Source organism: Saccopteryx bilineata, chromosome 4 (genome assembly GCF_036850765.1).
Source record: "Saccopteryx bilineata isolate mSacBil1 chromosome 4, mSacBil1_pri_phased_curated, whole genome shotgun sequence".
NCBI classification, from domain to species: Eukaryota; Metazoa; Chordata; class Mammalia; order Chiroptera; family Emballonuridae; genus Saccopteryx; species Saccopteryx bilineata.
Window position 1 is genome coordinate 155,651,028 of NC_089493.1, and position 27,165 is coordinate 155,678,192.

General features: G+C 51.0%; 3 protein-coding genes across 15 annotated transcripts in view; all 3 read right to left on the reverse strand.

Annotated features, from left to right (window-relative positions):
• On the reverse strand, positions 1 to 6,749 carry DOK3 (docking protein 3). 2 transcript variants are annotated; one of them, XM_066277017.1, is made up of 5 exons: positions 6,602 to 6,749; positions 5,399 to 5,704; positions 1,211 to 1,304; positions 945 to 1,117; positions 1 to 853 (listed from the first exon to the last, which is right to left on the reverse strand). In XM_066277017.1, the coding sequence occupies exons 1-5, from the start codon at positions 6,665 to 6,667 to the stop codon at positions 167 to 169; spliced, it is 1,326 nt and encodes a 441-aa protein (XP_066133114.1). In that variant the 5' UTR covers positions 6,668 to 6,749; the 3' UTR covers positions 1 to 166. The 2 variants fall into 2 exon arrangements, with proteins under 2 accessions (XP_066133114.1, XP_066133112.1); XM_066277015.1 differs by having other exon boundaries at positions 945 to 1,114; positions 6,602 to 6,724.
• Positions 6,750 to 8,507: 1,758 nt separating this feature from the next.
• DDX41 (DEAD-box helicase 41) lies at positions 8,508 to 14,158 on the reverse strand. Its single transcript, XM_066272354.1, has 17 exons — positions 14,067 to 14,158; positions 13,863 to 13,973; positions 13,465 to 13,624; positions 13,311 to 13,385; positions 13,120 to 13,180; positions 12,859 to 12,995; positions 12,145 to 12,217; positions 11,872 to 12,025; positions 11,660 to 11,796; positions 10,675 to 10,837; positions 10,426 to 10,557; positions 10,073 to 10,144; positions 9,844 to 9,940; positions 9,566 to 9,715; positions 9,415 to 9,486; positions 9,203 to 9,313; positions 8,508 to 9,033 (listed from the first exon to the last, which is right to left on the reverse strand). Exons 1-17 carry the CDS (start codon positions 14,091 to 14,093, stop codon positions 8,897 to 8,899), a joined length of 1,869 nt encoding a protein of 622 aa, XP_066128451.1. The 5' UTR covers positions 14,094 to 14,158; the 3' UTR covers positions 8,508 to 8,896.
• Positions 14,159 to 24,492: 10,334 nt separating this feature from the next.
• FAM193B (family with sequence similarity 193 member B) overlaps positions 24,493 to 27,165 on the reverse strand; it is a 38,006-nt gene continuing 35,333 nt past the window's right edge. For 5 of the 12 annotated variants that reach the window (XM_066272363.1, XM_066272361.1, XM_066272367.1 and 2 more), the window contains 2 exons: positions 27,012 to 27,109; positions 24,495 to 25,197 (listed from right to left, as the gene is read on the reverse strand). In XM_066272363.1, coding sequence (XP_066128460.1) covers positions 27,013 to 27,109 — 97 coding nt within the window. In that variant the 3' untranslated portion in view covers positions 24,495 to 25,197; position 27,012. Of the gene's footprint in view, positions 25,198 to 27,011; positions 27,110 to 27,165 lie in introns of all 12 variants that reach the window. The other 7 variants (XM_066272357.1, XM_066272355.1, XM_066272360.1 and 4 more) reach the window with 2 other exon arrangements.

Consider the following 27,165-nt stretch of genomic DNA (forward strand, 5'->3'; position numbering starts at 1 on the left):
TAGAGGCTTTATTCTCAGCAGACTCATACATTATACACTGGGGGGCTGGCAGGGCTCTTGGGGGGCCTCCTCAGCCACCCGCCTTATCCCCGAAAGCCAGAGTGGATGCAGGGCTGTGTCTCCAGATGTCCATTGTTTGCCCACCCCCTTGTCCCATGCCAGGTGTTCAGGGTCGGTCACAGGGGACTGGGCCCTTCTTCCGTTCTCGGCTCAGCAGCGTCACCAGCTTGGCCTTGAAGCCCGCATGAGCACCAGGGCGGCCAGAGACCCCGGCCTCATTACCACTGTCACTAAGCTCCAGCTCCAGCAGCCGCCGATACTGGGCCTCCAAGCTGCTACTGTGGGCTGGGCCAGGCCAGCCCAGGTCCTCACTGTTGTGATAGATGGAGCTGGCCAGGGGACTGCAGCCACCAGGTCCCTCCTGTGCAGGACCCCCCAGGTCGGGTGGTGCAAGGCCAGCTTCCGGGGCATACAGATTCTCGTAGAGGTGCTCGGCGGTGCCCAGGGGCCTGCTGGCCCGCTTGCACACGGCAGCATACAGCCCTGGCTCCACAGGCAGCGAGGGCAGGCTCTGTGGCCCAGGCTCAGCCAGGTGAGCTCTCCAGGAGCTGCAAGTGGAAGGCTCAGGCCCCAGAGGTAACTCCTGCAGCTCCCCAGGGGGATCCAGAGAGGGCAGGGAGGTGGCCCGTGGCAGGGGGCAGGGCCGGGGCCCCACCGGCTCAGGCAGCCGCCCCCGCTGGCTGGCGATGGCAGCAGCCATGACCCCGCACAGGTCTCGAGCTCGAGGACTGGTGAAGGCGAAGAGGCCTTCACCTGAGTCACAGCGGCGGCCGGCTTCAAAGGAGAACACATCCTGGTCATGGGTGACATGGGTGGGTCAGTGGCCAAGGGGCACCTGCTCCCACATCGTGCCCAAGTCCCCCACTACAGGCCCAGTGCCTTACTTTGTCGGAACCAAACTTGCGTAGGAAGTGGTAAGGCCAGGTGTAGAGGGTCTGTGGGCTGGCTGGCTCACTCAGTTGGATGGCATCTTGGCCCAGCCGCAGGACATAGGACCCCTTCAGCTGGCAGCGAGCAGCTGCCTCTGTCCTCTGAACCACCACTGGATACTTGTCTACTGCAAGCAAAGGGCACAGCTGCCATGGTCTCCTAGAGGTCCCAGCCCTTGGTGGGGTGGCACTGAGGCTGCCCCTGCACTTCCCCAGCTCACCTTCCTGCCAGGAGGAGTAGATGGAGTTCTCTTCCATGGGGACCAGGCCCCGCTTGGGAGCTTTTCCCGATCCAGGGGAATATTCCCCTGTGCCCTGGGGAATGGGTCAAGATCAGACATTAGAGCCTCCCCCACAAACCTCTTTCTGCATCCTTATCATGGGGAGAGATGTCACCTGAGACTCTAACAACCAAGTACAACTGAGGACCTGGTATAGTCCCAGCTCTGCTCCTGGCACACTGCACAACCCTGGGCACAGCTCTAAGCTAATTTCCCCTGCGAGTGCACCCTTCCCCAGGACAGCACTGAGTGCTGTAAAGCAGGGACACACAACAGAATGGCCCTTCATCCTTGTACCAGGCCTGGGGCCAGGCCAGCCCACGTGTGTCCCCCATACCTTAGAATGGGGAAGGGGCAGGAGCTTCAGGGTTGGGACAGTGGACTGGCTACTCACTCTTCCCCCAGGCCTCTGGCTTCATCTCACCCCTCCTGACCTCTAGTTTCCTCATGTCCTTTAGGCTGACTCGCAGCACCTCAACCGGGACCACCCTGGCCCACAGTAGCATGGCCAGGGCTGAATGTAGTGGCTTCCTCACTGGTCTCCTTGCTCCTATTAATTTCATTTAAAATTAAAACAAAATTTTTTTCTTTCTCTTTTTTTAAAAATATTTGATTAATTGATTTTATTAAGAGAGGAAGGGATAGCCTGACCTGTGGTGGCGCAGTGGATAAAGCGTCGACCTGGAATGCTGAGGTCACCGGTTCGAAACCCTGGGATTACCCAGTCAAGGCACATATGGAAGTTGATGCTTCCTGCTCCTCCCCCCTTCTCTATCTCTTTCTACTCCTTCTCTCCTCTCTAAAATGAATAAATAAAGTCTTTTAAAAATAAAAATAAATTTAAATTAAAAAAAAAAAAGAGAGGGCCCTGGCTGGTTGGCTCAATGGTAGAGCATTGGCCTGGCGTGCAGAAGTCCTGGGTTCGATTCCTGGCCAGGGTACACAGGAGAAGCACCCATCTGCTTCTCCACCCCTCCCCCTCTTCTTCCTCTCTGTCTCTCTCTTCCCCTCCTGCAGCCAAGGCTCCATTGGAGCAAAGATGGCCCCGGCGCTGAGGATAGCTCTATTGCCTCTGCCTCAGGTGCTAGAATGGTTCTGGTTGCGACAGAGCAACGCCCCAGATGGTCAGAGCATTGCCCCCTGGTGGGCATGCCGGGTGGATACCGGTCTCTGTCTGACTGCCTCCGTTTCCAACTTCAGGAAAAAAAAAAAAAAGAGGAAGGGATAGAGAAAGACAGGAACGTCGATCTGTTCCTGTATGTGCCCTGACCAGGGATCAAATGCAACCTCAGTGCTTTGGGACCATGCTCCAACTAACTGAGCTATCCTGCCAGGATTTGTTTTTTAATTTTTTTTTACAGAGACAGAGAGAGAGTCAGAGAGAGGGATAGACAGGGACAGACAGACAGGAACTGTGAGAGATGAGAAGCATCAATCATCAGTTTTTCGTTGTGACACCTTAGTTGTTCATTGATTGCTTTCTCATACGTGCCTTGACCACGATCCTTCAGCAGACCGAGTAACCTTTTGCTCAAGCCAGTGACCTGGGGTCCAAGCTGGTGAGTTTTGCTCAAACCAGATGAGCCTGTGCTCAAGCTGGCGACCTCGGGGTCTCAAACCTGGGTCCTCCGCATCCCAGTTTGATGCTCTATCCACTGTGCCACCGCCTGGTCAGGCTGTTTTTTAATTTTGAAAATTAAAAAATTTAAAATTAAGCCTGGCCTGTGGTGGTGCAGTGGATGGAGTGTCTGAACCTGGAATGCTGAGGTCCTAAGTTCAGAACCCCAGGCTTGCCTGGTCAAGGCATGTATGGGAAGCAACTACGAGTTGATGCTTCCTGCTCCTCCCCTCCCCTGCTGCTGTCTTTCTCCTTTCTCTATCTAAAATCTTTTTTTTTCAGGGCCCTGCCCAGTTGGCTCAGTGGTAGAGCGTCGGCCTGGCGTGCAGGAGTTCCGGGTTCGATTCCTGCTGGCCAGGGCACACAGGAGAAGCACCCATCTGCTTCTCCACCTCTCTCCCTCTTCTCCCTTTCTGTCTCTCTCTTCCCCTCCCACAGCCAAGGCTCCATTGGAGCAAAGTTGGCCCAGGCGCTGGGGCTGGCTCTATGGCCTCTGCCTCAGGCACTAGAATGGCTCTGGTTGCAACAGAGCAATGGCCCAGATGGGCAGAGCATCGCCCCCTGGTGGGCGTGTCGGGTGGATCCAGGTTGGGTGCATGTGGGAGTCTGACTGCCTCCCTGTTTCCAACTTCAGAAAAATACAAAAAAATAAAATAAAATCTTTTTTTTCAAGTGAGAAAATGGAGATAGAGAGACAGACTTCTGCACGAACCCAGACCAGGCTCAACCTGGCAACCCCGATCTGGGGCAGTGCAGAAATCAACTGAGCTATCCTCAGTGCCCAGGGCGATGCTCAAACCAATCAAGCCACTGGCTGTGAAAAGGTAAGAGGGAGAGAAGGCGGAGAGGGAGAGGAGAGAAGCAGATGATCACTTCTCCTGTGTGTCGTGACTGGGGATTGAACCTGGGAGTTCCACATGCTAGGCCAACGCTCTATCCACTGAGCCAACCGGCGATAGCCTAAAATTTTTAAAAAGCTTTTTAAATTAAAAAAAATTTAAGCCTGACCAGGCAGTGGTGCAATGGATAGAGCATTGAACTGGGACACAGAGGACCCAGGTTTGAAACCCTGAGGTCGCTGGTTTGAGCACGGGCTCATCCGGCTTGAGCACAGGGTTGCTGGCTTGAGCACAGGGTTGCTGGCTTGAGCGTGGGATCATAGACACGACCTCATGGTCACTGGCTTGAGCCCAAAGGTCGCTAGCTTGAGCCCAAGGTTGCTGGCTTGAGCAAAGGGTCACTGGCTCTGCTGTAGTCCCTTAGTCAAGGAACATATGAGAAAGCAATCATGAACAACTAAGGTGCCGCAACAAAGAACTGATACTTCTCATCTCTCTCCCTTCCTGTCTGTCCCTTTCTCTGTGTCACAAAAATAAATAAATTAATTAAATAATAGAAAAATTTTCATTTTAACCATTTAAAATGTATAATTCAGTGATTTTTAGTAAAGTGACAAGGTTGTACAACTATCACCTTTATCAGAACTTTTCATCACTCCACATGGAAACTCACACCTACGCCCCATTCCTCACTGTACCCAGCCCCTGGCAAACACCAGCCTGCTTTCTGTTGCTATGGATTTGCTTAATCATACAATAGGCAGCTTTTGTGTCCAGCTTCTTTCATTCAGCTTACTGTTTTCGAGGTTCATTCACGGCAGAGCCTTTGTCAGTTCCACATTCCTTTTTATGGCTGAGTAATGCTTCATTCATTGTATGGGTAGAGACCGCATTTGGTTTATTTATCATCAGCTGATGGACATTTGTATTGTTTGCACCTTTGGGCTATTGGAAATAGTGCTGTTCTAAACATTCTTGCACAAGTTTTGTTTGAACATCTGTTTCAATTCTCTTGAGAATTGCTGGGTCATGTGGTAACTCTATATTTCAGTTATTGAGGAACCCACTAGACTTATTTCCTTTTTGTCCATCATAGACTCTGTGAAGCTTTAAAACTCAGTCCCAACTCAGGCCCCTGAGGCTTCTCCTCTCATTCAGAATAAAACCCCAAACTCCAAGTGTGGTCTAAGGTTGTTTCAGCTGGCTCCCACCAAACTCGCTCACCTCTGCCTATTCCGGGAACCTCCCCCTTCTTGTTCTCCAGCCAAATCAAACTTTTCCCTGCCTCAGGGCCTATACTCACACTGTTCCTCCCTCTGTTCAGGACGCACTTTGGATCTCAGTGTGGGATACTCTCCTCAGATGTTTGCCTGGTGGGCTGCCCTTGGGGACTCAGGCCTATTGTTCCCACCTGAGAGGCCTTCTTGGACCATCCTGCCTAGCATCCCCTGGTTCATTCCTGGTCCCACCCCAGACTTTCATTTTCTCCAGAGCATGTACAGCCATCCATGATTTGTTCAGTGGTGTCTGCGCTGTTTCCCAGGCTTGTAAGTGCTCCACGGGTTCTTGCTGAGTGACAGGATGTGAGTGAATATGGAATGAATAGGTAGGGCTGAGGCAGTCCCCCTGGGGCCAGCATCTGCATGCCCTGCCCACATGCCCTGTGCTCACCGGGAAGGCCAGTTGGCAGATGGAGCCCATCCATGCCTGGCGATGCTGTGTGGCCAGCAGGTGGCTTCGCTCCGTGGTGGTGAGCAGGAATGCACAGGTGTCCCGGGGGCAGCTCTCACCGTCAGCCGGCAGCACGGACACGCAGTCAGCCAGGCGGATGACTCGTCGCTCTCCCCTTCGGCTAGGACCTGCAGACTTGTCACCTCCTGGCCCCAGGCCACCATCTCGGACCTCCCAGCTCTCCAGCCGTGCCACACCTGATGGGCCCCCTGCATACAGCAGACCCCACACCTTCCGCCAGGACTTCTGCGGGAGATGATGGGGGTGAAGACCCTCATTGCAGCTCAGCACAAGCCACTCAGCAAACACTCCTGGCCACACAGTTTGGCCTCTGCCTTCCCCAATTCCTCAGGGCCTGAGAAGGAGGCCTTGCCATAGCCATCCCAGCAGAGGGAAGAGCCTGTCTTGGAGTCTGTCAGCCTGGGCTTAAATCCACCCCACATTTTCCTAACTGGTACTTTCATAACACAGTGCCCTGGTCTCTCAAAAGGTCACAACAACCTGGGGTTGGGATAATGTCTGTAAAGTATCTAGTGGCTGAAACAGACCATCTGACTGCTGCTATGTTCCTATGTTCATGTCTCCCTCAAGGTCACTTGGGCCACAGGACAAGGACTATGGTGGGAGGGAGGCCTCACTCTCATGATGGCACGGAAGGAAACATGCAAATAATGTCAAGCAGAGCAAACAGACCGTTTATCTTCCTGGGCAGCAGCTGCAGCTGAGCTGTGGGGGTGTGGGGCCGGCTGCCTGAGGAGAGGCGAACTCCCACTATGTCCCATGACAGGCTGGTAGGGCCAAGCCCTCTCCCGCAGGGTGGGCTCCACCTCTGGGTTCTCTTCCAGCTCAGTCCCTGGCACTTGTGGAAGGTTGTTGGCTTAGCCAGCCTCCCAGCTCTGCCCTGTCCCAAGGCTTGGGCTCTTAGACCCTCCTGACTCTTGGCTCCCCATTATAAATGAGGCAGGGCCTCTCTAAGGCCTGCTCAGGCTCAGCCCACCTTCAGGCTGCGGGGGCTCTGTCCCACACTCACAGCTGGGTTGGATCCCCCACCCTGATTGCTATCACCATTCTCCGGGGTCCAGATGGGCTGTCGGAGGCTGGGGTGGAAGCCCCCTGATTCTCCTGGGCAGCCAGGGTCCCCACCTTGCCAAACTTGATGTGCTGCTGGTAGAGGATGCCATCCTTGATTGGGGTCTCCAGAGGCTCCATGGCTGCTGTGGGCCCCAGGGCCGCTTCTCGGAGGGCCTGGGGAGACTGGTGACAAGCTGAGGGGAACTCCTCACACTTCCCCTTCTGGCCACTTCCCCTCCCTCTGTCCAGAGGCAGCTGCACAGCTGGGGGAGGGGAGTCCCTTCTTCAGTAAAGAAGCAAGGACAGGGGGTGGGAGCACACATATTTCTTCCTTAGGGCTCCAGCTGGTTCAGGTGCCCACACATGCTTGCCAGGGGCCTCAGACTGCCTGAGGGCAAATAACCCCGTGCCTGCACCTGGGTCAGCTGGGTGTGAGCATACAACCCGCAGTCTGGCTTCCCAGTTGCAGACTCTGACCATCCCGGTCGCCCCTACGGGCAGTCGTGCACCCTGGGGCCTGGTATTCCCATAGCCAGACTGGCAAACTCCTTGTTTTCTCAGTTGCAACCCTGGTTGGTTGCCTTGTCCTTATCTCAAAGTATTTTTAATATTCACAGGCTCTCTCCATCTTCACAGCCCACCCAATGCTTCTGCACATCTCCGTTTGAATGACTGCCCCACCTATCTCCTCTTCCTGTTTTCTGGCTCCTCATTGCCCTTAGGTCTAGTCTGGGCTTCTCAGCTCAGCTCTCAAGGGTTGAGTCCTGACTCCAGCACAATCCCTCCAGGGTACCCCTCACCACTGTGCTACTCTGGGCCCCAATCACCTGACTCTGGGAAGCCTCCCCTGAACTCCATGCTGTCTGAGAGCACAAAAGCCCCAGCAGTGTGCCCCTGTCCTTATGCATAGCTCTGGGATGTGAATGTAGGTGGCATGCCCTTGGTGGGCCCCTAGAGAGTTTATAAGCTCTCTAAACTTGACTCCTTGCTGGGGCAATTCTTTTTTTGCCTTGCCTTGCCTTGCTGGAGGGCAACATCACGGCTCTGCATGTGGATTTGAATTTTGGAAAAAACCTCATGTCATTCATTCAATGTCACCTCTGGAATGTTTAAACAGGCTGAGGAATATAGTTTGGGAGGCCACATATAGTGTGTAGCTCCTTGGAGAGGAAATCTTTTCCAAGAGCCTCCTGCACCTGGCTTTGTGCCAAACACTGACGAGTCTCACATACCAGGCCCTTTGCATTCTCATTGACATTTCAGCAATGAGGAAATCAAGGCTTAGAAACATTAAGTAACTTGCCCAAAGTCATACACTGTGACAAACATGGCTTAAGCAACTCCTGTCCCGCTGGGATAAGCATGCGGCCTTGCACACGAAGTGCCTGGCAGAGGAGATGCCACCAGCACTGGTCCTCTGCATATCCCTGCCACATGTTGAAATTCTGGTCCATTTGACCAACATTCTTGTGACTGTCACCCGCGTTCATGTCTGATCTCTCCCCATCACGTGAGCTGCCCAGCAGAAGGCTTGACATAAAGCATGCCAGGGAGTGCTTGTGACCCGTGTGGCAGTCCTGTGGCACCTGCTGCCCCTCAGCAAACAAAGCGAATGGTTCCCTACCAGGAGCAGGGGGCTTGAGGCAGTAAGTCACCCCCCAAGGGGCCCCAGCAGCTTCACAGAACTGACAAGAGGGAGGCTGGCACAGGGCTGGAGGTTAAGACAGCCAACCAGAGAAACCCAGAAACCTGATCAAGCACATTCCCTTGTACACCAATGTGATGTTCCCTCATAAAATACAGCTGGCTCAGAGGGGGTCCTCCTTCCACAACTGAGCAGCTCAGTGTTTGGGCAATGCTCAGACCCTGCCCTCAGAAGGGCTCTGGAGGTCAAAGGGTAAGGCTTCCAGGAAGAAGTGGCAGGGAGGTAAAATACAGAGGCAGGGCTGGGACTGAGACTAGAAAGGCTTGTGTGTTTTTTTAAAAAAGATTTTATTTATCCATTTTTATTGGAGGGAGAGAGAGAGGAAAGAGATAGAACAGGGAGAGCAGGAGGAAGCATCAACTCCCATATGTGCCTTGACCAGGCAAGCCCAGGGTTTTGAACCGGTGACCTCAGCATTCCAGGTCGACGCTTTATCCACTGCGCCACCACAGGTCAGGCAAGGCTTGTGTTTTAATGGCAGCTGGGGTAGAGGAAGCAAAAGTATTAATTCTGGGGGCACAGAGGGCAGGTAGCCAAGTGCAGCCTGCCCAGCCCAGGCCAGCTGGATGGAGGATACAGGCTTCTTGTCCAGGGGGCTGGTGTGTGGCAGGCAGCTGGAACCCAGAGACTGAGGCCTCTTGAAGAGAAGGGATGACAGGTAGCTAGAAGTCCATGGAACTGTGGGCCAGGTAGTCCTTGCGGCCAATGTTGCTGACCTGCTTGGTCTGCATGGCTTCGAGTTTGGGGCAGTCGGTGATCCGATGGCCCAGGCCACCACAGAAGGCACAGCCACGTTCTCCTGGAGGAATGGGATATTGGGGAATGGGAGTCAGCACAGTGATAGGGCCAGGCTCCATGCCTCAGGCCTTCGGCCCCCTTCTGACTCCCTGTCCACTGATGTGCAGTGTGGACTTGTTTCATGTTCCTGTCATGCCCTGCCGGACTACTGTCTTCTGCGCTGCAGTCACCTCCAATGTCCAGCATGGACTCGTCCCCACAGTGCAGCACCTGCAGCACAGGTGGCATCTTCTGTTTGGCTTCTAGTAGCAGGGCTTTGAGGTCCATCAGCACTGACTCATCTGTGGGGGCAGTGGGGAACCATTAGGTCCAACCCTGGGCCCTGTAACAAGGACCTGGGGGATTTGGGGGACAGCTGAGGTGGCCCTGGCAGCAGACTCACCACAGGCCTTGTTGATGAACGTGGTGGCGATGCCTGTGTTTCCCGAGCGTCCAGTGCGGCCAATTCTGTGCACTGCAAAGAGAGGAAACAGCCTCTGGCCCACTGCCCAGGGCTGGGGCCTGGCCCACACCCCAGTCCCTCGAACTCCCACCATAGTTCTCGATCTCCTCAGGCATGTCGTAATTGATGACGTGCTGGATAGCAGGGAAGTCTAGGCCCTTGGAGGCTACATCGGTGGCCACTAGAACATCCTTCTTGCCCTCCCGGAATGCTTCAATGGCTTTGGTCCGTTCCTCCTGGTCTGGGGAGGGTCAGGCAGGAGCAGTCAGAGCGACAGCAGGGGTCGGGATAGTAGTGGCAAGCCAGCCAGGCAGAGGAAGGGATTAGGTAAGAAGTGCTATAGCAGCAGGGATCATGTGCCACCCTGACCTTTGCCCCCATGAATGGCCACGGCCTCAACACCCTTCAGCAACAGGTACTCATGGATAGCGTCCACATCTGCCTTCTTCTCTGCAAAGATGAGCACCTGTCCAGGAAGGTCGACTCTCGTTACAGTGACTGCATCTGTCCAGCACCCCCAACCTTCCCCAGTGTGCTGCCCCTACTGCCCTCACCCTTCATCCTGGGGATCCCGGGCCAGCCTGACTGGTGTACTCACAGGTGGTGGTGTCTTCTGTAGGCACTCAAGCAGGTATACCATCTTGGCCTCCTCCTTCACATATTCCACCTCCTGCCACCACAGGGGCCAGGTCAGGGCATCCTGAGAACAGGCTCACCAGCAGGGGCCCTGCCAGGGAGCTGGGTCCCCCAATCCTGGCCAGGAGGTGATCAGAAGCCTCTTGCCACCAAGGGTTAGGCACCCTAAGAATGTTTTCCACTAAGGGCTGGGGCTTTGAATAAAATCCCCACTGCCTACAAGGTGGACCACCCACCCTATTCCAATCAGTCTCAAGGGAGCCTTGCCAGCCTCAGTCCTCAGCAGTGAGACTGCCTGTAGGAGCATGTGCCCACCTGTATGACATCCAGGCTGGCAGCCCCAGCACGCCCCACATTGATAGTGACGGGCTTCACCAAGGCACTCTTGGCAAAGTTCTGTATCTTCTTAGGCATGGTGGCACTGAAGAGTAGGGTCTGTCGCTGGCCCTGAGAAAGGGGAGAGCTGGGGCTGAAGGCACATGGGTGCAGGGGCTAAGGAGCTGGGACAGTGGGTGGGCAGCCCTGAGGGTGGCAGAAGTGCCCTGGCCAGGCAGGGACAGGCACCTTGAAGTAGGAGAAGATGGTGCGAATGTCACCCTCGAAGCCCATGTCAATCATGCGGTCAGCCTCGTCCAGAGCCAGGTAGCGACAAATGTCTAGGCTGATCATCTTCTTTTGCAGTAGATCCATGAGGCGCCCAGGGGTGGCCACCATCATGTGCACACCACTGGGGACCAAGGAGAGACCCTGAGGTTGGGGCCACCTGCTCAGCCCTACTTAAAGGCTGGCACTGTGACTTCCATCCTCTGGCCTCCTCACCTGTCACCTCCTTATCATTCCCACTGCCTTGCCCTACGTGCAGCATACATCTCTACTGGAGCAGGCTACAGCCTTCTCAACCAAAGCTAGATGTACTCCAGAACTTTCCCACCCATATAGTCAACTCTGGCACATTCTTCCCCCTTCTTCCAGGTCATTCCTCTTTCCCTCAGGAGAGGACTATTCTGAATCTCCAGACAGGCTTCAGCCTGTACTCCCCCAGATCACTCTGTAGATCTGGAAGGGTTCACTTTCTTGACATGCTGAATTTAGCTGTTCTATGTCTGCATCTTCCTTGAGACTGGGAATGCCTGTCAAGCAGGGACTGGGTGGGGTACAATCTGTGACCCCAGATAGCTAGTGATACTTGCTGGGGATTGCACTGTGTGGTCAGGGCATGGGTTCAGCCCTGCCTCAGAATGCCTCAGCCTCCTTGCTGGATATACACTGAATGATCCTAACCTTCTTGGACCCTCTGGGTCCCCCAACCTCTATACTTTCTGCCTGGAATACCCAGATCCCCTGACTTCCCAGATATCTTTGTTCTACCTGCTGTGTCCCCACAGTTCCTCACAACATTCCTTGTCCCACCTGAACCGACCTCTCCATGAGACTGAGGGCTCTTTGAATTAGGCCTCTGTGAGGACCTGCAGAGTAGCTAAAGCAAAGGATCTTTTAGCTTATCTAGGGGTTTTGCGGAGGCCCTGGGGTGAGGGGTACTTATGCTCACTGTCGGATGGTCTCCATCTGCTCTTTGACAGACATGCCCCCAATGCAAAGCGCACAGCGCAGGAGTGGCGAGCTGTCCTCTTGCAGCAAGCGGCAGTAATATTCCAGGATGCCATGGGTCTGCCGGGCCAGCTCTCGCTGCAGAGAGAGACAGAGGTTGGTACCAGAAGACAGTCTCATTGGTACTCTGCCCTCCAGGCCAGCTTGTCTTACCGAGGGGCAGATAATGAGTCCATAGGGTCCTTCACGTTTGGAGAAAGGTAACCTCTTCTCTTGTTCCAGGCAGAACATAATGACGGGTAAAGTGAACACCAACGTCTTGCCTGAACCCGTGAAGGCGATGCCTATCATGTCACGGCCAGACAGACTGTTGGCAGAGGACAGGCCTGTGGGTCAGGCTCAGTAGAACACAGGGACTGCTTCTCCAGATGGACATCTGCTCCTGCCTGTCACCAACCTCCTCAGCGCCCCCAGGTCCATACTCACATGGTGGGGATGCCCTGGATCTGAATAGGTGTCGGGTGGTGGATGCCTTTCTTCTTCAGACCTCTCAGAATGGCTATGGAAAACAATCCTGACGTCATCCTTGGGTCTCACAGGTACTTTTTCAGGCCCTAAAGCCTGTAAAACTGCCACTATTCCCCTCAAGTTCAAGATGATGAAACTGAGGCCCAAGGAGAGAGAGGGAAGGAAAGACTGACAGACAGATCTATACAAAGCCCCTAGGCTAGTGGTCGGCAAACTGCAGCTTGGGAGCCACATGCGGCTCTTTTGTCCCTTGAGTGTGTCTCTTTCACAAAATACCACATGAGAGTGCTACCTCGATAAGGAATATGCCTACCTATATAGTTTAAGTTTAAAAAATTTGGCTCTCAAAAGAAATTTCAATCGTTTTACTGTTGATATTTGGCTCTGTTGACTAATGAGTTTGCCAATCACTGCCCTAGGCTAAGTTGAGGCAGCATTCATACCCAGGTCTGTCTACGGCCAGCCTCACTTACTCAATTAAGGTCCCTAATGGTACTGAATAGAGAATACATACGTTCAGCTGGCAAAACTGAAAAAGGAGCTTAAAGAACTCCCACCTGAAATCCATCTATCTCTCTGGCTACACTGCAGGTACTGAGCTCAATGGGGCCTGGATAAAACCTCATAGATGTTGACTATCAAAGTGAGGTGCCTCTCCCACCCCCCAGATACCTGCAGGAAATTTCATTTCCTTGAAGCTCTTGATGGGTGGTGGGATACCATCTCCTTCCACCAGGATGTGGTACTTCTTCCGTACACGCTCATGCCGCTCTTCAGACATGCCCAGGATGTAACGCGGAGGTGTCCAACTGTGAGCGGGTAGTAGGAGTGAGAAGCCCTGGGCATAGCTAGCTTTGGCACGTTCCTGCCAGTCTCAGCCACATGCTATTCCAGATAAGAGTAACTGCTTTTCTACAGATTGTAAAGACACACCTGGTTTTGATTGGATCATCGTATGTGATTCCCTTAGCCATCTCCTTCACTGACATCAAGGCTGAGAAGAGAGATGTGTCTCAGGGCTGGCTTCCGCTTCCTAGAGGCCAGGCCCCTTGAGATACAACATGCCTGGGGTTGGAGGAGGAGGCTCAGTCCACTTCCTCCCCCTGCCCCAGCTACAACCATACCTCGGCCCTCAGCCACACTCTCCAGGATCTTCTCCTCTTCCTTCAGCTGCTTCTCCTTGGCAGACTCCTTGCGGGCTGAGAGAAAAAGCAGACAATGTCCGACAGACATCAAAACAGTGCACCAAGGTGAGCCACTGGCAGCCACTGAGCCCACCTTCAGCCTTCTCTTTGAGGTGCTGGTGCTGATCCAGGAGGCTGACGTTGGACTGTGGGCCCAGCGGGATATCGTCCTCATCTCCCCGGTGATCACTGCCGCTGTCCTGTTGCTCCTCCTCCGCAGCTCCTTTGCGTCTTCGCTGCAGCAGCTTCTGGAGCTGAGGTTACCCCAGAGCCCCCTCAGAGCGGGGCATCGCGCCAGGAGCTAAGTGAGGATCCTGGCTTTGGGGATCGTGCTCTGAGGTGGTGCGGCCCTACTCCTCAGACTAGGTCGCCAGTTCCTCGTTTGTCTGAGGGTCACGCTCCCGTGTACTGACGCCTCAACCCGCAGACAAGGGTCGCCCCTATCCCCATGTGAATCCCCACCCCCCACCCACATTCCTCCCCGGCCCTCACCAGCAGCTGCCGGCGCTGTCGCAATGGCACATAGGGTACATAATCCTCGTCGTCCTCAATCTCCGTCTCAGAGCCGCTTCCTGCGGCAGTCGCCTCGTCGGTACGAGCCCGCTGCAGAGATACATGACTCAAGCCCGGCTCCCCACTCCCACCTCCATCTTCAATGCCTCTCGCCACCCACCCGGACCCCAATCTCTCTCCCACCTTCCGTTCAGGTTCCGACTCCTCCATCCTTTTCTGCACGCATGCGCCCCACAGCAAAAAACCACGCCTTACCCTGAGATCCAACCAGATATAAAGAAGCAGACGTCGGCGCTTAGCAACGAACTTTGAGTGCCGGATCGCACCGAGGGTCAAACTTTTTCCGGGGCGGACGTCCTGCGGCGCGGCGTCAGTACCTCTGTGTGGCTACATAGCTGAGGCCAGGACCGAGGGCGAAAGCGTTAGGCAAAGCTTTGCGAGACGCTGGAAGATTTGGAGCATGCGCTAAAGGCTCACATCAAGCCCAGTGGCGGGGGGAGGTGCCCCTAGTGAAGACCGCAGATCCCGCTAGGTGCCCAGTCTCGCTCAGAGAATGACTTCACGTGGCGCGACCCACGGTGTACACTGCGCCCTCTAGTGGCGGAGAAGCTCTGGCCCAGATGTCCCCGTCACCACTCGCCCCAATCTTACCCTACCGCAGGGCAGAGGGGCAGAATGAGGCTTTCGGAATCAATGACACGCAATGCTTTGGTGGGACAGCTCAGTTGGTTGGAGCATAAGATGACCAATCGTCCTCCTTTAGGGAGGACAGTCTTTCGTAAGTTCCGTCCTCCCTTGAAAAGTGTCCTCCTACATGTCCTCCTTGATATTGGAGGACTAATCTGTAAATGTCCGTATTCAATTAATGCAGTCGATCCATTGTGTGATGTGATGTATTTGTATCTAAATGAGTGCTTTTTTCTTACAATTATTAAAAATTAATAGGCATGTAAGCATAATTGCAATATAAAATATTACAAATGTTTTTATTATGCATTTATATTATAGTGTATTATTGCAATGAATAAAGTTTCTTTTATTTACAATATTGTTTCCGTCAATTTATTTTTGTCCTCCTTTTCATTGTAAAAAAGTTGGGTCACCTTATTGGAGCATCTTCTAGATGGGCTAAGGTTGCGACTTCGCTATTGGTCAGGGGGCATACAGGAACTTCCTTCTTCTCTCTCTAAAATCAATAAATAGCCTGACCTATAGTGGTGCTGTGGATGAAGTGGCGATCTGGACCCTGAGCTTGCCCACTAAGGCACATGCGAGAAGCGAGTTGATGTTTCCCGCTCCCCCTTTTCAACCTGCCTCCATTTCTGGGAAAAAAAAATTCAATAAAATCTTAAAATCGGGGCCCTGGCCGGTTGGCTCAGCGGTAGAGCGTCGGCCTGGCGTGCGGGGGACCCAGGTTCGATTCCCAGCCAGGGCACATAGGAGGAGTGCCCATTTGCTTCTCCACCCACCCCCCTCCTTCCTCTCTGTCTCTCTCTTCCCCTCCCGCAGCCAAGGCTCCATTGGAGCAAAGATGGCCCAGGCGCTAGAGTAGCTCTGGTCCAGGCAGAGCGAGGCCCCTGGTGGGCGTGCCGGGTGGATCCCAGTCCGGCGCATGCGGGAGTCTGTCTGACTGTCTCTCCCCGTTTCCAGCTTCAGAAATATACAAAAAAACCAAAAAAACAAAAACTTAAAATCAGTCAATTAAAAAAAGTTTTAAAAATAAATGACTGAAGCATTGCTGATGACTGGTGTTCTCATCTGAGACACCTAAATTCAGAGTAGTGAGGGGTTAAGTAAAATACTGATGACAGTGGTTTTTAACTGCAGGTCTGCACTGATAGATACGTAAATTCCAAACTGCCCTCTTGATGTTCCGCTTATTTGTCAGACCTCACCCTTACTGGACTAATGACCCTGAGACAGAGGAATTCCAAAAAGCTGAGAAGCCGCCCCAAGGAGGGGCTCCGGACACACCAGGACTTTTGCCTCAGTATCCCCTCAGGCTCTCCCAAACACTATATAACTCGCCCCTAGTCTGTAACCGGTGCTCTTCTCCCCCAAGAGAAGTGCCCAGCAGGGTTCCTTTCTTCCTTTCAATAAAGCCTGTGACTCTGGTCTTTCGGACTCCCATGGATTCCAACATTTGGTGCCGAAACCCGGGACAGGGTACTAACTGCCTGGACTATCCCTCTTTGCCGTTCAAACTGACAACCAGGGAAGCAATGGGCAGCGGCAGCTCGTCCCGGGCTTACTCCCTGATCCTGTTTGGATGTGTAATTGTGGGTTGATTGGCCGGCAGTCTAACCCTGTCCTGAACCCCTGCTGAACCAGAAGGTAAGGAGTTTCTCCCTTCCCCTTCCCCGGTTGGCCTCTAGATTTCTCTCTAAAATTACCCCTTTCTAGTCGGACGGTTTTCTCTGACACGCCTCACATTTTGAGGGGTTTGACTTTCAGTCTCAGTGGACTGCACGGAAGACTAGGCGCCTAGCCAAACCTCTCCACTCTCTCGGACTTCTCGTCCTCGGAACTCCTTGACAGGTGGTGACGACCTCTATCAGGGACGACTCCCCCACACGGAGATTCTCTCCTCTTGAGACAGTGACAAAAGGCGGGGACACCCCCTCTTGCTCACCTGTCTCCACTATGGGCTCTTCAGAGTCTAAGCCTTCCGACCAGACCCCTCTAGGATGTCTCATAAAAATCCTCACCAAACTCGGTCTCTCAGACCTCAAACTGAAGAAATTAATCTTCTTCTCTAACACGGCATGGCCTCAGTACAGACTAGACAATGACTCCCATTGGCCTGAAAACGGGACATTCAATTACAATATCCTAAGACATCTTGATAATTTCTGCCACCGGACGGGGAGGGCATCAGAAATTCCTTACGTGCAGGCTTTCTTCTCCTTTCTCTCCTGTCCTTAATTTCTGTACTTTCTGTTCCACACGCAGGCCGTTTTTGGCCAAAGAAACCTCACCTAAAACCTCTGCTCCTAATCTTTCCTTCTCCGTGGACTCTCAAACTCTCTCCTTCTCCTGCCTGACCCCAGGGGCACCCCTCTCTCGGGACCCCTCTCTACTCCCTCAGCAAATCTTTTTGCTGGAGTCTCTTCCCTCCAGAAAGCCTCTTTCCTTCACTAAATCCTGTTTTCTCATTCATCAGTCTCTCTTTCCCTCCCCTGCTGGCCAGGGGCCTCTCCCTTCTCCACTGTGTTCTTCGTCACCTCCCCCCTCCTTAGAAGCTGTGGCTCTGGCTGCGGTGCCTGTCTCATCTCTGACCTCTCTTCCCTCCTTACAAACTGCAGTTCTGTCTGTCTCCTCTCCGACCCCTCCTCCTTCCTTACAAACTGTGACTGTGCCTCTTTCCTCCTTGCCCTCTCCTCTCTCCTCAGAGCTCTAAATCCTTTTGACTCCTCTGACCATGTGGCGCCACACCAATACTTTAACCTCCTTCTCTCCTCCTGCAGATTCTGACTTTCCTTCTTTCCATCCAGCTGCTCACACTGTTCATCCGTCTGCTTTCTCTCTTCCTCCCCTCTTTGCTGGAAACTCCCTGCCATCTCGAAAAACTTAAAAAACAGAATTGTATATTAAGCTATGTGAGTAGTAATCTGTCTTGTCTCATTGTCAGAAAATATTTCTAGTGAATTGAAATAAGTAAAGCGCGCTCATTTAAATTCCTTTATTCATAATATGTGAAGTCTTTGTTTAATGTGTAACTGTGTCTGTTTCTAAGGCCTTAAACCAGTAATTACCCACCTCATAAACCAGGTTTACTCATCCCCACGGACTCTCCCTGCAATACCCCCATCTTTCCTGTTCAAAAACCTTCAGGAGCTTATCACCTCGTACAAGCCTTATACCTAATCAATGAGGCAGTAATTCCCCTCCATCCAGTAGTCCCTAATCTCTGTAAATTACTGTCACACATTTTCTCAAACACCACTCATTCACAATCCTAGCCCTCAAGAATGCTTTTACCATTCCTCTACACCCTGACTTTTACTTTCTGTTTGCCTTTACCTGGACACTAGTGCAGCCCAACAATTTACCTGGACTGTCTTACCCCAGGGGATCAGAAACAGCCCACACCTGTTTCGGCAGGCACTAGCTCAGGATTTAGCAGCACGCAATCTCAAAACTAGTATTCTTACAATATGTAGATAACCTACTCCTCTGCAGCCCCTCCCTGCCTGCCTCAAGGAGACTCACCTCCACTCTTCTTAACTTCCTCACTATGAAGTGTTATCCTGTCTTCTCTGCTAAGGCTCAACTTTATTCTCAGTCCCTAGTCTGTCTAGGCATTACTTTAACCCCCACCACCTGAAGTCTCACCCTAGATCAAACTCAGACCCTCCACAGTCTCCAATCACCTACCACAACAGATCAAATATTTTCTTTCCTCAGTCTAATAGGCTTCTTTAAATACTGAATTCCCAATTTTGCTCTCTTAGTCAAACCCCTCAGTGAGATCTTCTGAGCATGGCTTTTAATATCTATAACGACCAAGGAAGTAGCAGAAAAGGCGAATAAGGCCCAAAAGAAGTCAGGAAATACCAACTTTTGGCTCCAGCGCCCTAAGGGGTTTCATAGCATTTCACCAAGGCCCTGCTCCAGAGTGGAAAGAAAGGTCATTGAACTGAAGCCTGCCAGGCTTCCCGGTCCCACCGGTGACACACCTGTGCTGTGGAAAAAGGGACATGAGAAGGTAAGCTGCCCCCTTGCTCCATGGAGGGAGGGTTCAGTCTCTTCTAGCCCTGCTCCAGCTACCTGTGACCTGACCTTGCCCAGCGTGCTGGGAATTGCCACTGAAGGCCCAAGGACATCGTTCTCGAGCCTAAGGTATTTCTTGCAAGTAGCAGATAAACTGATCTCATTTCTTGTAAACACAAGGGCCATCTACTATGCCTTGCCTGAATATTTAAGTTTTATTTATCCCTCAAAGATCTCTACTGTGGGTATTGACAGTCTGATTTTATTGCTTTATTTAATATTTAGTATCTCCTTTGTTCCTCTTATCTCAATGTCCCATGCCTATTATAGGCTGGGACCTGCTGCTAATTCCAGCTAGAAGCAGTGGTCACTAGGACTTAAACTCTAACTGCAAAGTGTAGAAATGTAATACCCTTTCCCTAAGTACTTGCAGGTTTTATAGGTCACTCAGCAAATTGTTCAAAGACTGTCCAAGAGGCACTTTCAGCATTACATCACCCAAGGACTGACTTTCACATGGACAGGTCCACACACCATGATCCTGACAACTCCCACTGCTGCTAAAATAGAAAAACGAAATGCCTTACTCCAATCATAAACCTGAAACTGGTTGGTCTATGTATGGCAAATATATGAAAAAACTAAGGACTCTTTTAGTCAGGCTTTGGGAAAAGGGAAACTAGGATAAAAAGAAAGTCAACTTGATTGTCACAAGAGGTTAACATTTTTTAAATCAAGAGTTCTGACTGGAAAGGAATTGTATGGTTTTGATAATAGAAGGTATAAGGTATGGAAATACTTTTGAAAGAAAAAGGAAAAGCAAGTTGTTATGAAGGCCAGTTATTTCTGGATAAGAAAGTGCATGAAAGTTGAAGGTTTATGTAAGTTGTAGAAGGTTTGTGCAGGTTGTAGGAGATTTGTACCGAGAAAAAAGAATTTGTACAGTCAGAAAACTGGTTTTCAAAGAATGTTTAATCAGTCACCCTAGCTAACAATCCTCTACCCTCCCCACTTATTAGGACGACTCTTTCCTCCACCCTGACCATTTGGAGCTCAGAGACAGAGAAACAAAACCGACCCCTTGTCCTTCTATTCTCTATTCACCTCTCAGCCTACCTCACCAAATCAGGAACTTTCTACTTGTGTGGGGCCAACACCTATCTGCGCCTCCATACTAATTAGACAAAAACCTGTACCCTAATCTATCTCACCCTAAATATCAACCTAATCCCACCCTATGAGCCTCTTCCAGTTCCTAATACACTATCCATCAATGTAAGGACCAAACAAGCTATACAGGTAATTTCTCTTCTTATTGCTTTAGAAATCTCTACAAAAGTAGATCTAGGGACAAGGGGACTAGCCACACTGCCCTGTCTTATTCTTATTTACTCTCTCTCTCTCTGAAGCCCAGCAAATTCGTAAACATGGAATCAGTGGTTTCACACAAACTGGGCGTCTTACTATTGCCTTTCATTGGTCCACTCACTCTCCTATTTACTTTTCTAACTTTTAAACCCTGCCTCTTATGTTTGTTCACTAGTTTCTTACAGAACTGCATGCAGACCTTCGCCAATCAGACAACTGGAAAAATCTACCTAACCCTACATATCAACCCTGAAACCTGCCCTCATGAAACAGAAAAATCTGAAACCCTGTATCAGCAAACCTCCTAAATTCTATCTTTCAACCTCTACAGGTCCCCTAACCCTAAAGTTCTCCCATATTCCTGAAGAACTAGGAGAATAAACAGCAACACCTCTTCACGCTTCTCAGTCTTTTTCCCTTCACATAGTAAGGGGACAAGATCACTGGGTCTTCTTGGAGCCTACAAACGGACATGAAACATTTCTTTTAACTCAAGCTAACTGCTCTCTTCAGGGCTGCCAGGAAAAAATATCTCTAACTTTACCATGGAAGAACTTTCACACACATACCCTATACAACCCTCCTTATCTCTGCATTGCTAATCTCCAAATACCTGCCTTTTTCTTTATTAAGTTCCTACAGGCCGGGATGAGAGAAATCTCTAGGATTACCTACAATCAAATGCTCCTACACTCCTATTCCCCAATACCCCAAGGAGAACTTCACGAGGGAAATATCAAATAGGTAGGGATGACAGCAGGAAGAAGCCGCCCCTCAGCCCGAGAAGTTCCCTCCTGAATGTTCTCCAAACCCTCTTCCTCTTTACCACACATATTCAGTCCTTCTAAAAACTTACACCAACAAGTTTCCTGTCTCTTAAAATCTCCACATTTCCTCCCATTTGAGAGGAACCAGACCAGCCCGTCTCATGAGGCTCATCCAGGAGACCATGCATCACCATGTCACTCTGTCCACTTGGCACTCGCAGCAAGCAACTGACAATTTTTACCCCGCAAAATTTGTTTACTTCCTCACTCAGGTTTTCAGAGACATCACCTGGTTCAGACCTCACAGCATGGAAATTGATGACCTCCTTAACTGGATGAGGGACTTGGCTTGGCAAGATTCCCTTCTTGAGTTCTCTCCAGAAGAAGAAATAATTTTCCAACTTTTTCTCCTCTTTCTCATCAACCTTCACCATATATTATAAAATTAATAACTGCCTTTCTTTTATATGTAACCACAGAGTTGAGACATGATAGATACGTAAATTCCAAACTGCCCTCTTGATGTTCCGCTTATTTGTCAGACCTCACCCTTACTGGACTAATGACCCTGAGACAGAGGAATTCCAAAAAACTGAGAAGCCGCCCCAAGGAGGGGCTCCGGACACACCAGGACTTTTTTTTTTTTTTTTTTTTTTACAGAGGCAGAGATAGACAGGGACAGACAGACAGGAACAGAGAGAGATGAGAAGCATCAATCATCAGTTTCTCGTTGCGCATTGCGACTTCTTAGTTGTTCATTGATTGCTTTCTCACATGTGCCTTGACCGTGGGCCTTCAGCAGACCGAGTAACCCCTTGCTGGAGCCAGCGACCTTGGGTCCAAGCTGGCGAGCTCTTTGCTCAAGCCAGATGAGCCCGCGCGCGACCTGGAAGTCTCGAACCTGGGTACTTCCGCATCCCAGTCCGACGCTCTATCCACTGCGCCACCGCCTGGTCAGGCCATACCAGGACTTTTGATTCAACACCCACATGCTCGAAGCCCCCCAAGGAGGAGCATTCCGGACATACCAGGACTTTTGCCTCAGTATCCCCTCAGGCTCTCCCAAACACTATATAACTCGCCCCTAGTCTGTAACCGGTGCTCTTCTCCCCCTGGAGAAGTGCCCGGCAGGGTTCCTTTCTTCCTTTCAATAAAGCCTGAGACTCTGGTCTTTCGGACTCCCATGGATTCCAACATGCACATGTGCATGTCAGCAATTATTGTAAATGCTGTAACGAAGCTCAGACTGAACCTGAGAGGGCTTGGAGGAGGCACTATATCTGAGCTTCCAGGGAAGTGTGGAATCTCAGAATGTGCTGGCTACTGTGTGGTGCTAAAGCAGTTAAAAAATGAACAAGACACAAACCTGGCTTGTGAGATTATGGATTAGTCGAAGAGACAGAAAATAGAAATAACCAGCCTGACCTGTGGTGGCACAGTGGGTAAAGCATCAACCTGGAAACGCTGAGGTTGCTGGTTCAAAGCCCTGGGCTTGCCTGGTCAAGGCACATATGGGAGTTGATGCTTCCAGCTCCTCCCCCCTTCTCTCTCTCTGTCTCTCTCTCCTCTCTAAAAATGAATAAAAAAAAAAATAGAGATAACCAGTCTTGAAGTTAAGGAAAAATATCAAAAGACATGGTATCACTTTTGGAATTATCACAAAGGCAGGGCAAATTGATTCTCATAGTAAAGTGGCTTCTCAACTGGGATGTGAAGGACAAGCAGGAACTTTTGAAGGAAGCATAATCTGAGAAGAGGGAAGTATGTAAACAAAAGTAAGGAGATCTAAGGGTGCCAGGCCTAGTTGGATACTGAGGTTGCAGGTGTGGTTGGAGTGCTGGAGGCAAAGGCCAAGCCCAGAGGGCCCAGAATGCCACTCACATAAGTCTTTTATCTGTAGGAAAAGTGCTGCTTCAATCAGACCTGCAATTTTCAAATAAGGCAGAATTTTACATAGCTGTGCCAATTCAACTGCAGGGCAGAGGCTGGTGCGACAGTTAAGAGGGTGAGAAACACAGGTAATTAATTTACAGAGAAAGGTTTCACAGGAGTGTCCATACTTCCTTGGGGATTGGGAAAGGCTGGGGACCGGGAATTTTGAGCTTGTGGGCAATGTTGTTTTACTACTACTTCTTTTCCTTCTTCTTCCTCTCCTTCCTCCTCCTCCTTCTTCCTCTTCTTTCTCCTCCTCCTTCTTCTTCCCCTCCTCCTTCATTCTTCCTTTCCTCTTCCTCCTCCGCTAACGCTCCATAAAGGAATCTTAGTGATTGTGTGGCTACTGTCTCCATCACGTCCCACGTGAGCTCAAGTAAGAGTTGATTTCAGCTGAGAAAACAACATTGGGGGCAAGCAGTTGGGACACATGTGTGTGAGTGCATTTTTAGCAAACTTATTATATTAAAACCTAAATTTACAAACCATATCTACTGGGGCAGGCAGAAATAGTTTGCTTTACTTTATTTACAGAAGGGTTCGTTATCCTCTTAACTCTCAAATACTCAAGGAAGCTACATGTCTCATTCCCACTGGAAAGTCAGATATAATTTATAAAAACCCCATCTACCTTTCCACTTTCCCTGATAACCCCACCCAGGCTACTGGTGCACTATCCATTAAGGCCTCAAGCCTTCCCCAAGACCCTTCTTACATCAGCTGCCCACAGGCCAAGTCCTGTTCCTTCAACGCATCCATTTTACAGAAGGGGAAACAGGCAGAATGTGGGGAAAAGGCATACAAGGCCTCCCATCCAGAGGAAAGGGCAGAGCCTGTGTTCTAACTCTAGTCAGCCAGACTGAGCTCACTAGAGTCACTTTCCTGTCTTAGCTTTAGTTTCTTCTATAAAATTCCCCACAGTTCTACTTAGAACAGTGTGGGTCAAATAAGTTTGCAAATATGTATATGTTTGCTCACTTATAATTTGCATTAGGTGTGGGAGACAGGCTGTAAGCAGGTGGGATCCTTATAGCCTAAGCAGTGGTAGTCAACTGGTCCCTACCGCCCACTAGTGGGCATTCCAGCTTTCATGGTGGGTGGTAGTAGAGCAACCAAAGTATAAATAAAAAGATAGATTTAACTATAGTAAGTTGTTTTATAAAGATTTATTCTGCCAAACTTGGCAAAAATCTGACATAAAGTATTTGGTAAGTAATTATTATTATATGCTTTAACTTGCTGTAACTTTGCTTTATAAATTTTATAAAGTAAAGTTACTTCTCTACTTTATAAATCACCATTACTGTGGAACTGGTGGGCGGTTAGAAAATTTTACTAACAGAGATACAAAAGTGGGCGGTAGGTATAAAAAGGTTGACTACCCCTGGCCTAAGGCTTAGTTTTAAGACTAAGCCTCTCCTGCGATTTTAATACTAAGATCTTCTCAACACTAAGCTTTTCCCCACACCTTTGACTGTTGCATGATGTGAGGTGGTGCACTCTCATGAGGAATCCCATTTATGCCTCAGATAAGTGACTTTGTATCAGAGACTTCCTTATTTGTATACTGGCTTAACGGCTTTAATTTCTACACTATAAAATAAGGGAGACCAGGGGCTCTCTCTCTGGGTTCCTGAAATTAGCATTGCATAGAAGAGGCAGCCAAGATGGTGGAGTGCTGAAGGAGAAGCCAGTTTGTGCAGAGTTTGTGCAGAGAGAAGGAGATGGGGAACAGAGGTGAATAAGGCTGGTGAGGTAGAAACCATTGATTCTAGGAATATTCAGATAAGTCAGTGGCTTTGGGAGCCCTGCAGAGAAAGGGAAGTGTTTTCCCATTGTGTGTATTTCCCGCCCACCAGTTGTGAGCTGGGATGAAAGGTAATTGCCCACCAGTTCTTGGCTTCGTTGTTTCATTACCGTCTGTCCGAATCAAACCTGAACCTGTGTTGGCCACACGATTGTGATGGTGGCCGTGGCTACTGGCTTTACAAACAGCTACAGGAATTAAGTGGAAACAATGCCAAACCATGGATACACAGTACATACCCAACATGATTAGTGACTAAGGCAGACACCATGCTTCTGATTACATCCCTTACCTCACCCTTGAACCAGTCCAGCAAATGACCAACAAACCAACTCTGTGTCAAAATGTTGCTTTATCTTTCGACGGGAAAGATCTTCACAGTATCAAAAGTAAAGAATTAAAAAATAAAATAAAACAAACAAAAACCAAAATCAAACACAAAAAGAGCAGTTTTGGGCCAGCAGTACCATCAGCCCCCAGCCCACAGGCCAGCCCAGCCCCCAGGCTCTGAGTACGGAGGCTGCGTAGCACCAGGAGGCGGCTCTGTGGAGGTCCTGAGGGGCCCCAGCCCAGCACACATCCGCTCAGCTTTTGGTTGGTTCAGGATGACAAGGAGCTGGGAGGGTCTTGGGCAGGTGGGTGGAGATGTGAAGAAGGAAGAAACTGTAGACCTTCAGCTGGCAGTTGGGGGTCTCACACACCCTGAAGAAGCTGGACCCAGCAGGGGCTGAGAAAACAAGATCATGGCCACATGGTGAATAATGGCCTTCTCATGCCAGCTCTGGGTCTCCATGGGTCCCCACAGAGGCAAGAACAGCTGCCTCCTCCTTTTGCTACCACAGACTTTCTCAATCACCTCCAGCAAAGGCTGAACATTAAGACCCTGTCAGGAAGCAGCCCCGGTCCTGGCGTTCTATCAATATGTGAAATATCATCCTAGATCTCAAGGAACATGGGTCCATCCCTGAAGAGCTCATGATCTGTCCTGCGGCCAACAGGGAGGAAAAGGCCAGCCTGTGGTATGTGCTTTCCTGGTGACAGGCCGGGGAGGCAGCTTCTGTGCTCAGACTCCTGCCTCAAGCTCCCAGCACACAGCCTGGGCTGGTCCCAGGTCTGGGCCAGCACTGCTCTCTCTCGCACTCAGGGCTCCCAGTCAGGCTCTGAGGAGGGTCAAGACAAAGTAGACTGGGGAGGGAGCATCTCCTGTCTTACAAAAGTGATCAGCCAAAGAGGGAAAATACAGCTGGGTGAGGTTTCCTGGATAACAGAGGCACTGGGCCTATGTGAGAAAGTGCACCCGTTATTCTTAGAAGGGACAACAGATGAGAGTGCCTGGGGTCCCTGCCACTCCTGGTTCCAGTGGAAGTGGAGAAGAGAGGCAAGAAGGCACCCTGACCCCGGCAGAAACTCTTGGGGGTGTGGATATCTCAGTTTGGCAAGGGATCAGGGAGCTCAGCCTCTCAGAGTAGCAGGATTGAGGCAAGTCTGAGGAAAGTTCTGACTCTGGTGCAGCACAAGGGCGCCACAGGGAGCCCAGCTCCAAAGTGGGAAAAGGAGACTCAGCCGAGGATCCAGAAGTCTGCCGGCCTGGCCCAGAAAGGAGCTGCCCTGGCACCGGGAAGAGGAGGACAGGTGCAGCTACCCTCCTGAAGGCTCCCAGGGCTCAGCCCGCCTGCCCAGCATCCTGCTGTCTTCAGGGCACTGTGTAGTTAGTTGTCAACCAGAAAAGGCCTGACTGCAGAGACACAGCTTAGGATTGAGATATGGCACTGCACAGCCATTAAGCCCCAAACTCAGCATCAAAGCCTGTCTGCCAATCACCCTTCTCTGTGGGACTATGGTTCTCAGCCCAGTCAGTGCCTTCTCAAGTCTTTAGTTCTCAGTCCAGAACATCATTGGTCAATAATTCAGACAAAAGGGCTTGTGCAGGTGTCTGGAAGGGGAGGCCAGAGTCAGCTGGGGGCCAGGTGTCTTCTTCCAGGAGGCAACTTTGCTATCAATTTCCTCTTGGGAACTCCTGCTGAGGGAGAGTACCCACTCACTTCTCCATGCTAAATGACCTCTAAGGCCTTCGTCCAGCTTGGCCATCGTAGCCTGCATGGAGGAGCCAGGCCCAGCAAGTGAGGTTCAAGCCTGAGGCTGATGTCAGGGGTAGGCACAGCCTGCGGGAGCCCATGGTAGTCAGATCCTTTGGGAGGCTGCTGGCAGGGGAAGTAGAGGCCTGGTAGAGATACCCCAGGGGATGGCAGTATAGGAAGGTGCCCTTCAGAAACATGGGCAGGAGGGCTCACAGGAGGGCCTGGCCCAGGGAGGAGCGATGAAAGCACAGAGGCCTGGGGGTAAATGGCTGCAGAAGAGACGAGGCCTCTGTGTCCAGAGAGCACAGCTTGCTGGGTTGTCATCGTGGAGGTCCAGGGGCCAGGGATGCCAAGCCCCTAGTCTAAGACTCCCTGTGCCTCAGAGCATGAAATGGTCTGGTGGGGACACAGAAGCTGGCAGAGCATTGGGAAGGGTACATGCGACACTTGGGGGTCTCTATACCTCATTGAGCTGTGCTGGGAGTGGTTTTCTTGAGGCTGAAGTTGGTCCAGTTCACAGCAACTTTCTGACGTGTTTGCTTTGCAGAATCCAAGCAGAATCTATCAGGTTTGGAGGATGACACAGAAGTATAATCAGAGATTCCCCTTGCCTACTG

Bases quoted from the DNA above. Each gene is read 5' to 3' on its own strand.
- DOK3 (XM_066277017.1), bottom strand. From the start codon at position 6,667: ATGGAGCCTCTGGAGACCCCAATCAAGGATGGCATCCTCTACCAGCAG. The intron at 5,705-6,601 runs GTGGGGACCCTG...CATCTCCCGCAG, and splicing joins AGCACATCAAGTTTGGCAAG to AAGTCCTGGCGGAAGGTGTG. The intron at 1,118-1,210 runs GTGAGCTGGGGA...CTTTGCTTGCAG, and splicing joins CTACTCCTCCTGGCAGGAAG to TAGACAAGTATCCAGTGGTG.
- DDX41 (XM_066272354.1), bottom strand. From the start codon at position 14,093: ATGGAGGAGTCGGAACCTGAACGGAAG. The intron at 11,797-11,871 runs GTAAGACAAGCT...CTCTCTCTGCAG, and splicing joins GACTCATTATCTGCCCCTCG to CGAGAGCTGGCCCGGCAGAC. The intron at 9,716-9,843 runs GTCAGGGTGGCA...GACCCTCCCCAG, and splicing joins GGCCATTCATGGGGGCAAAG to ACCAGGAGGAACGGACCAAA.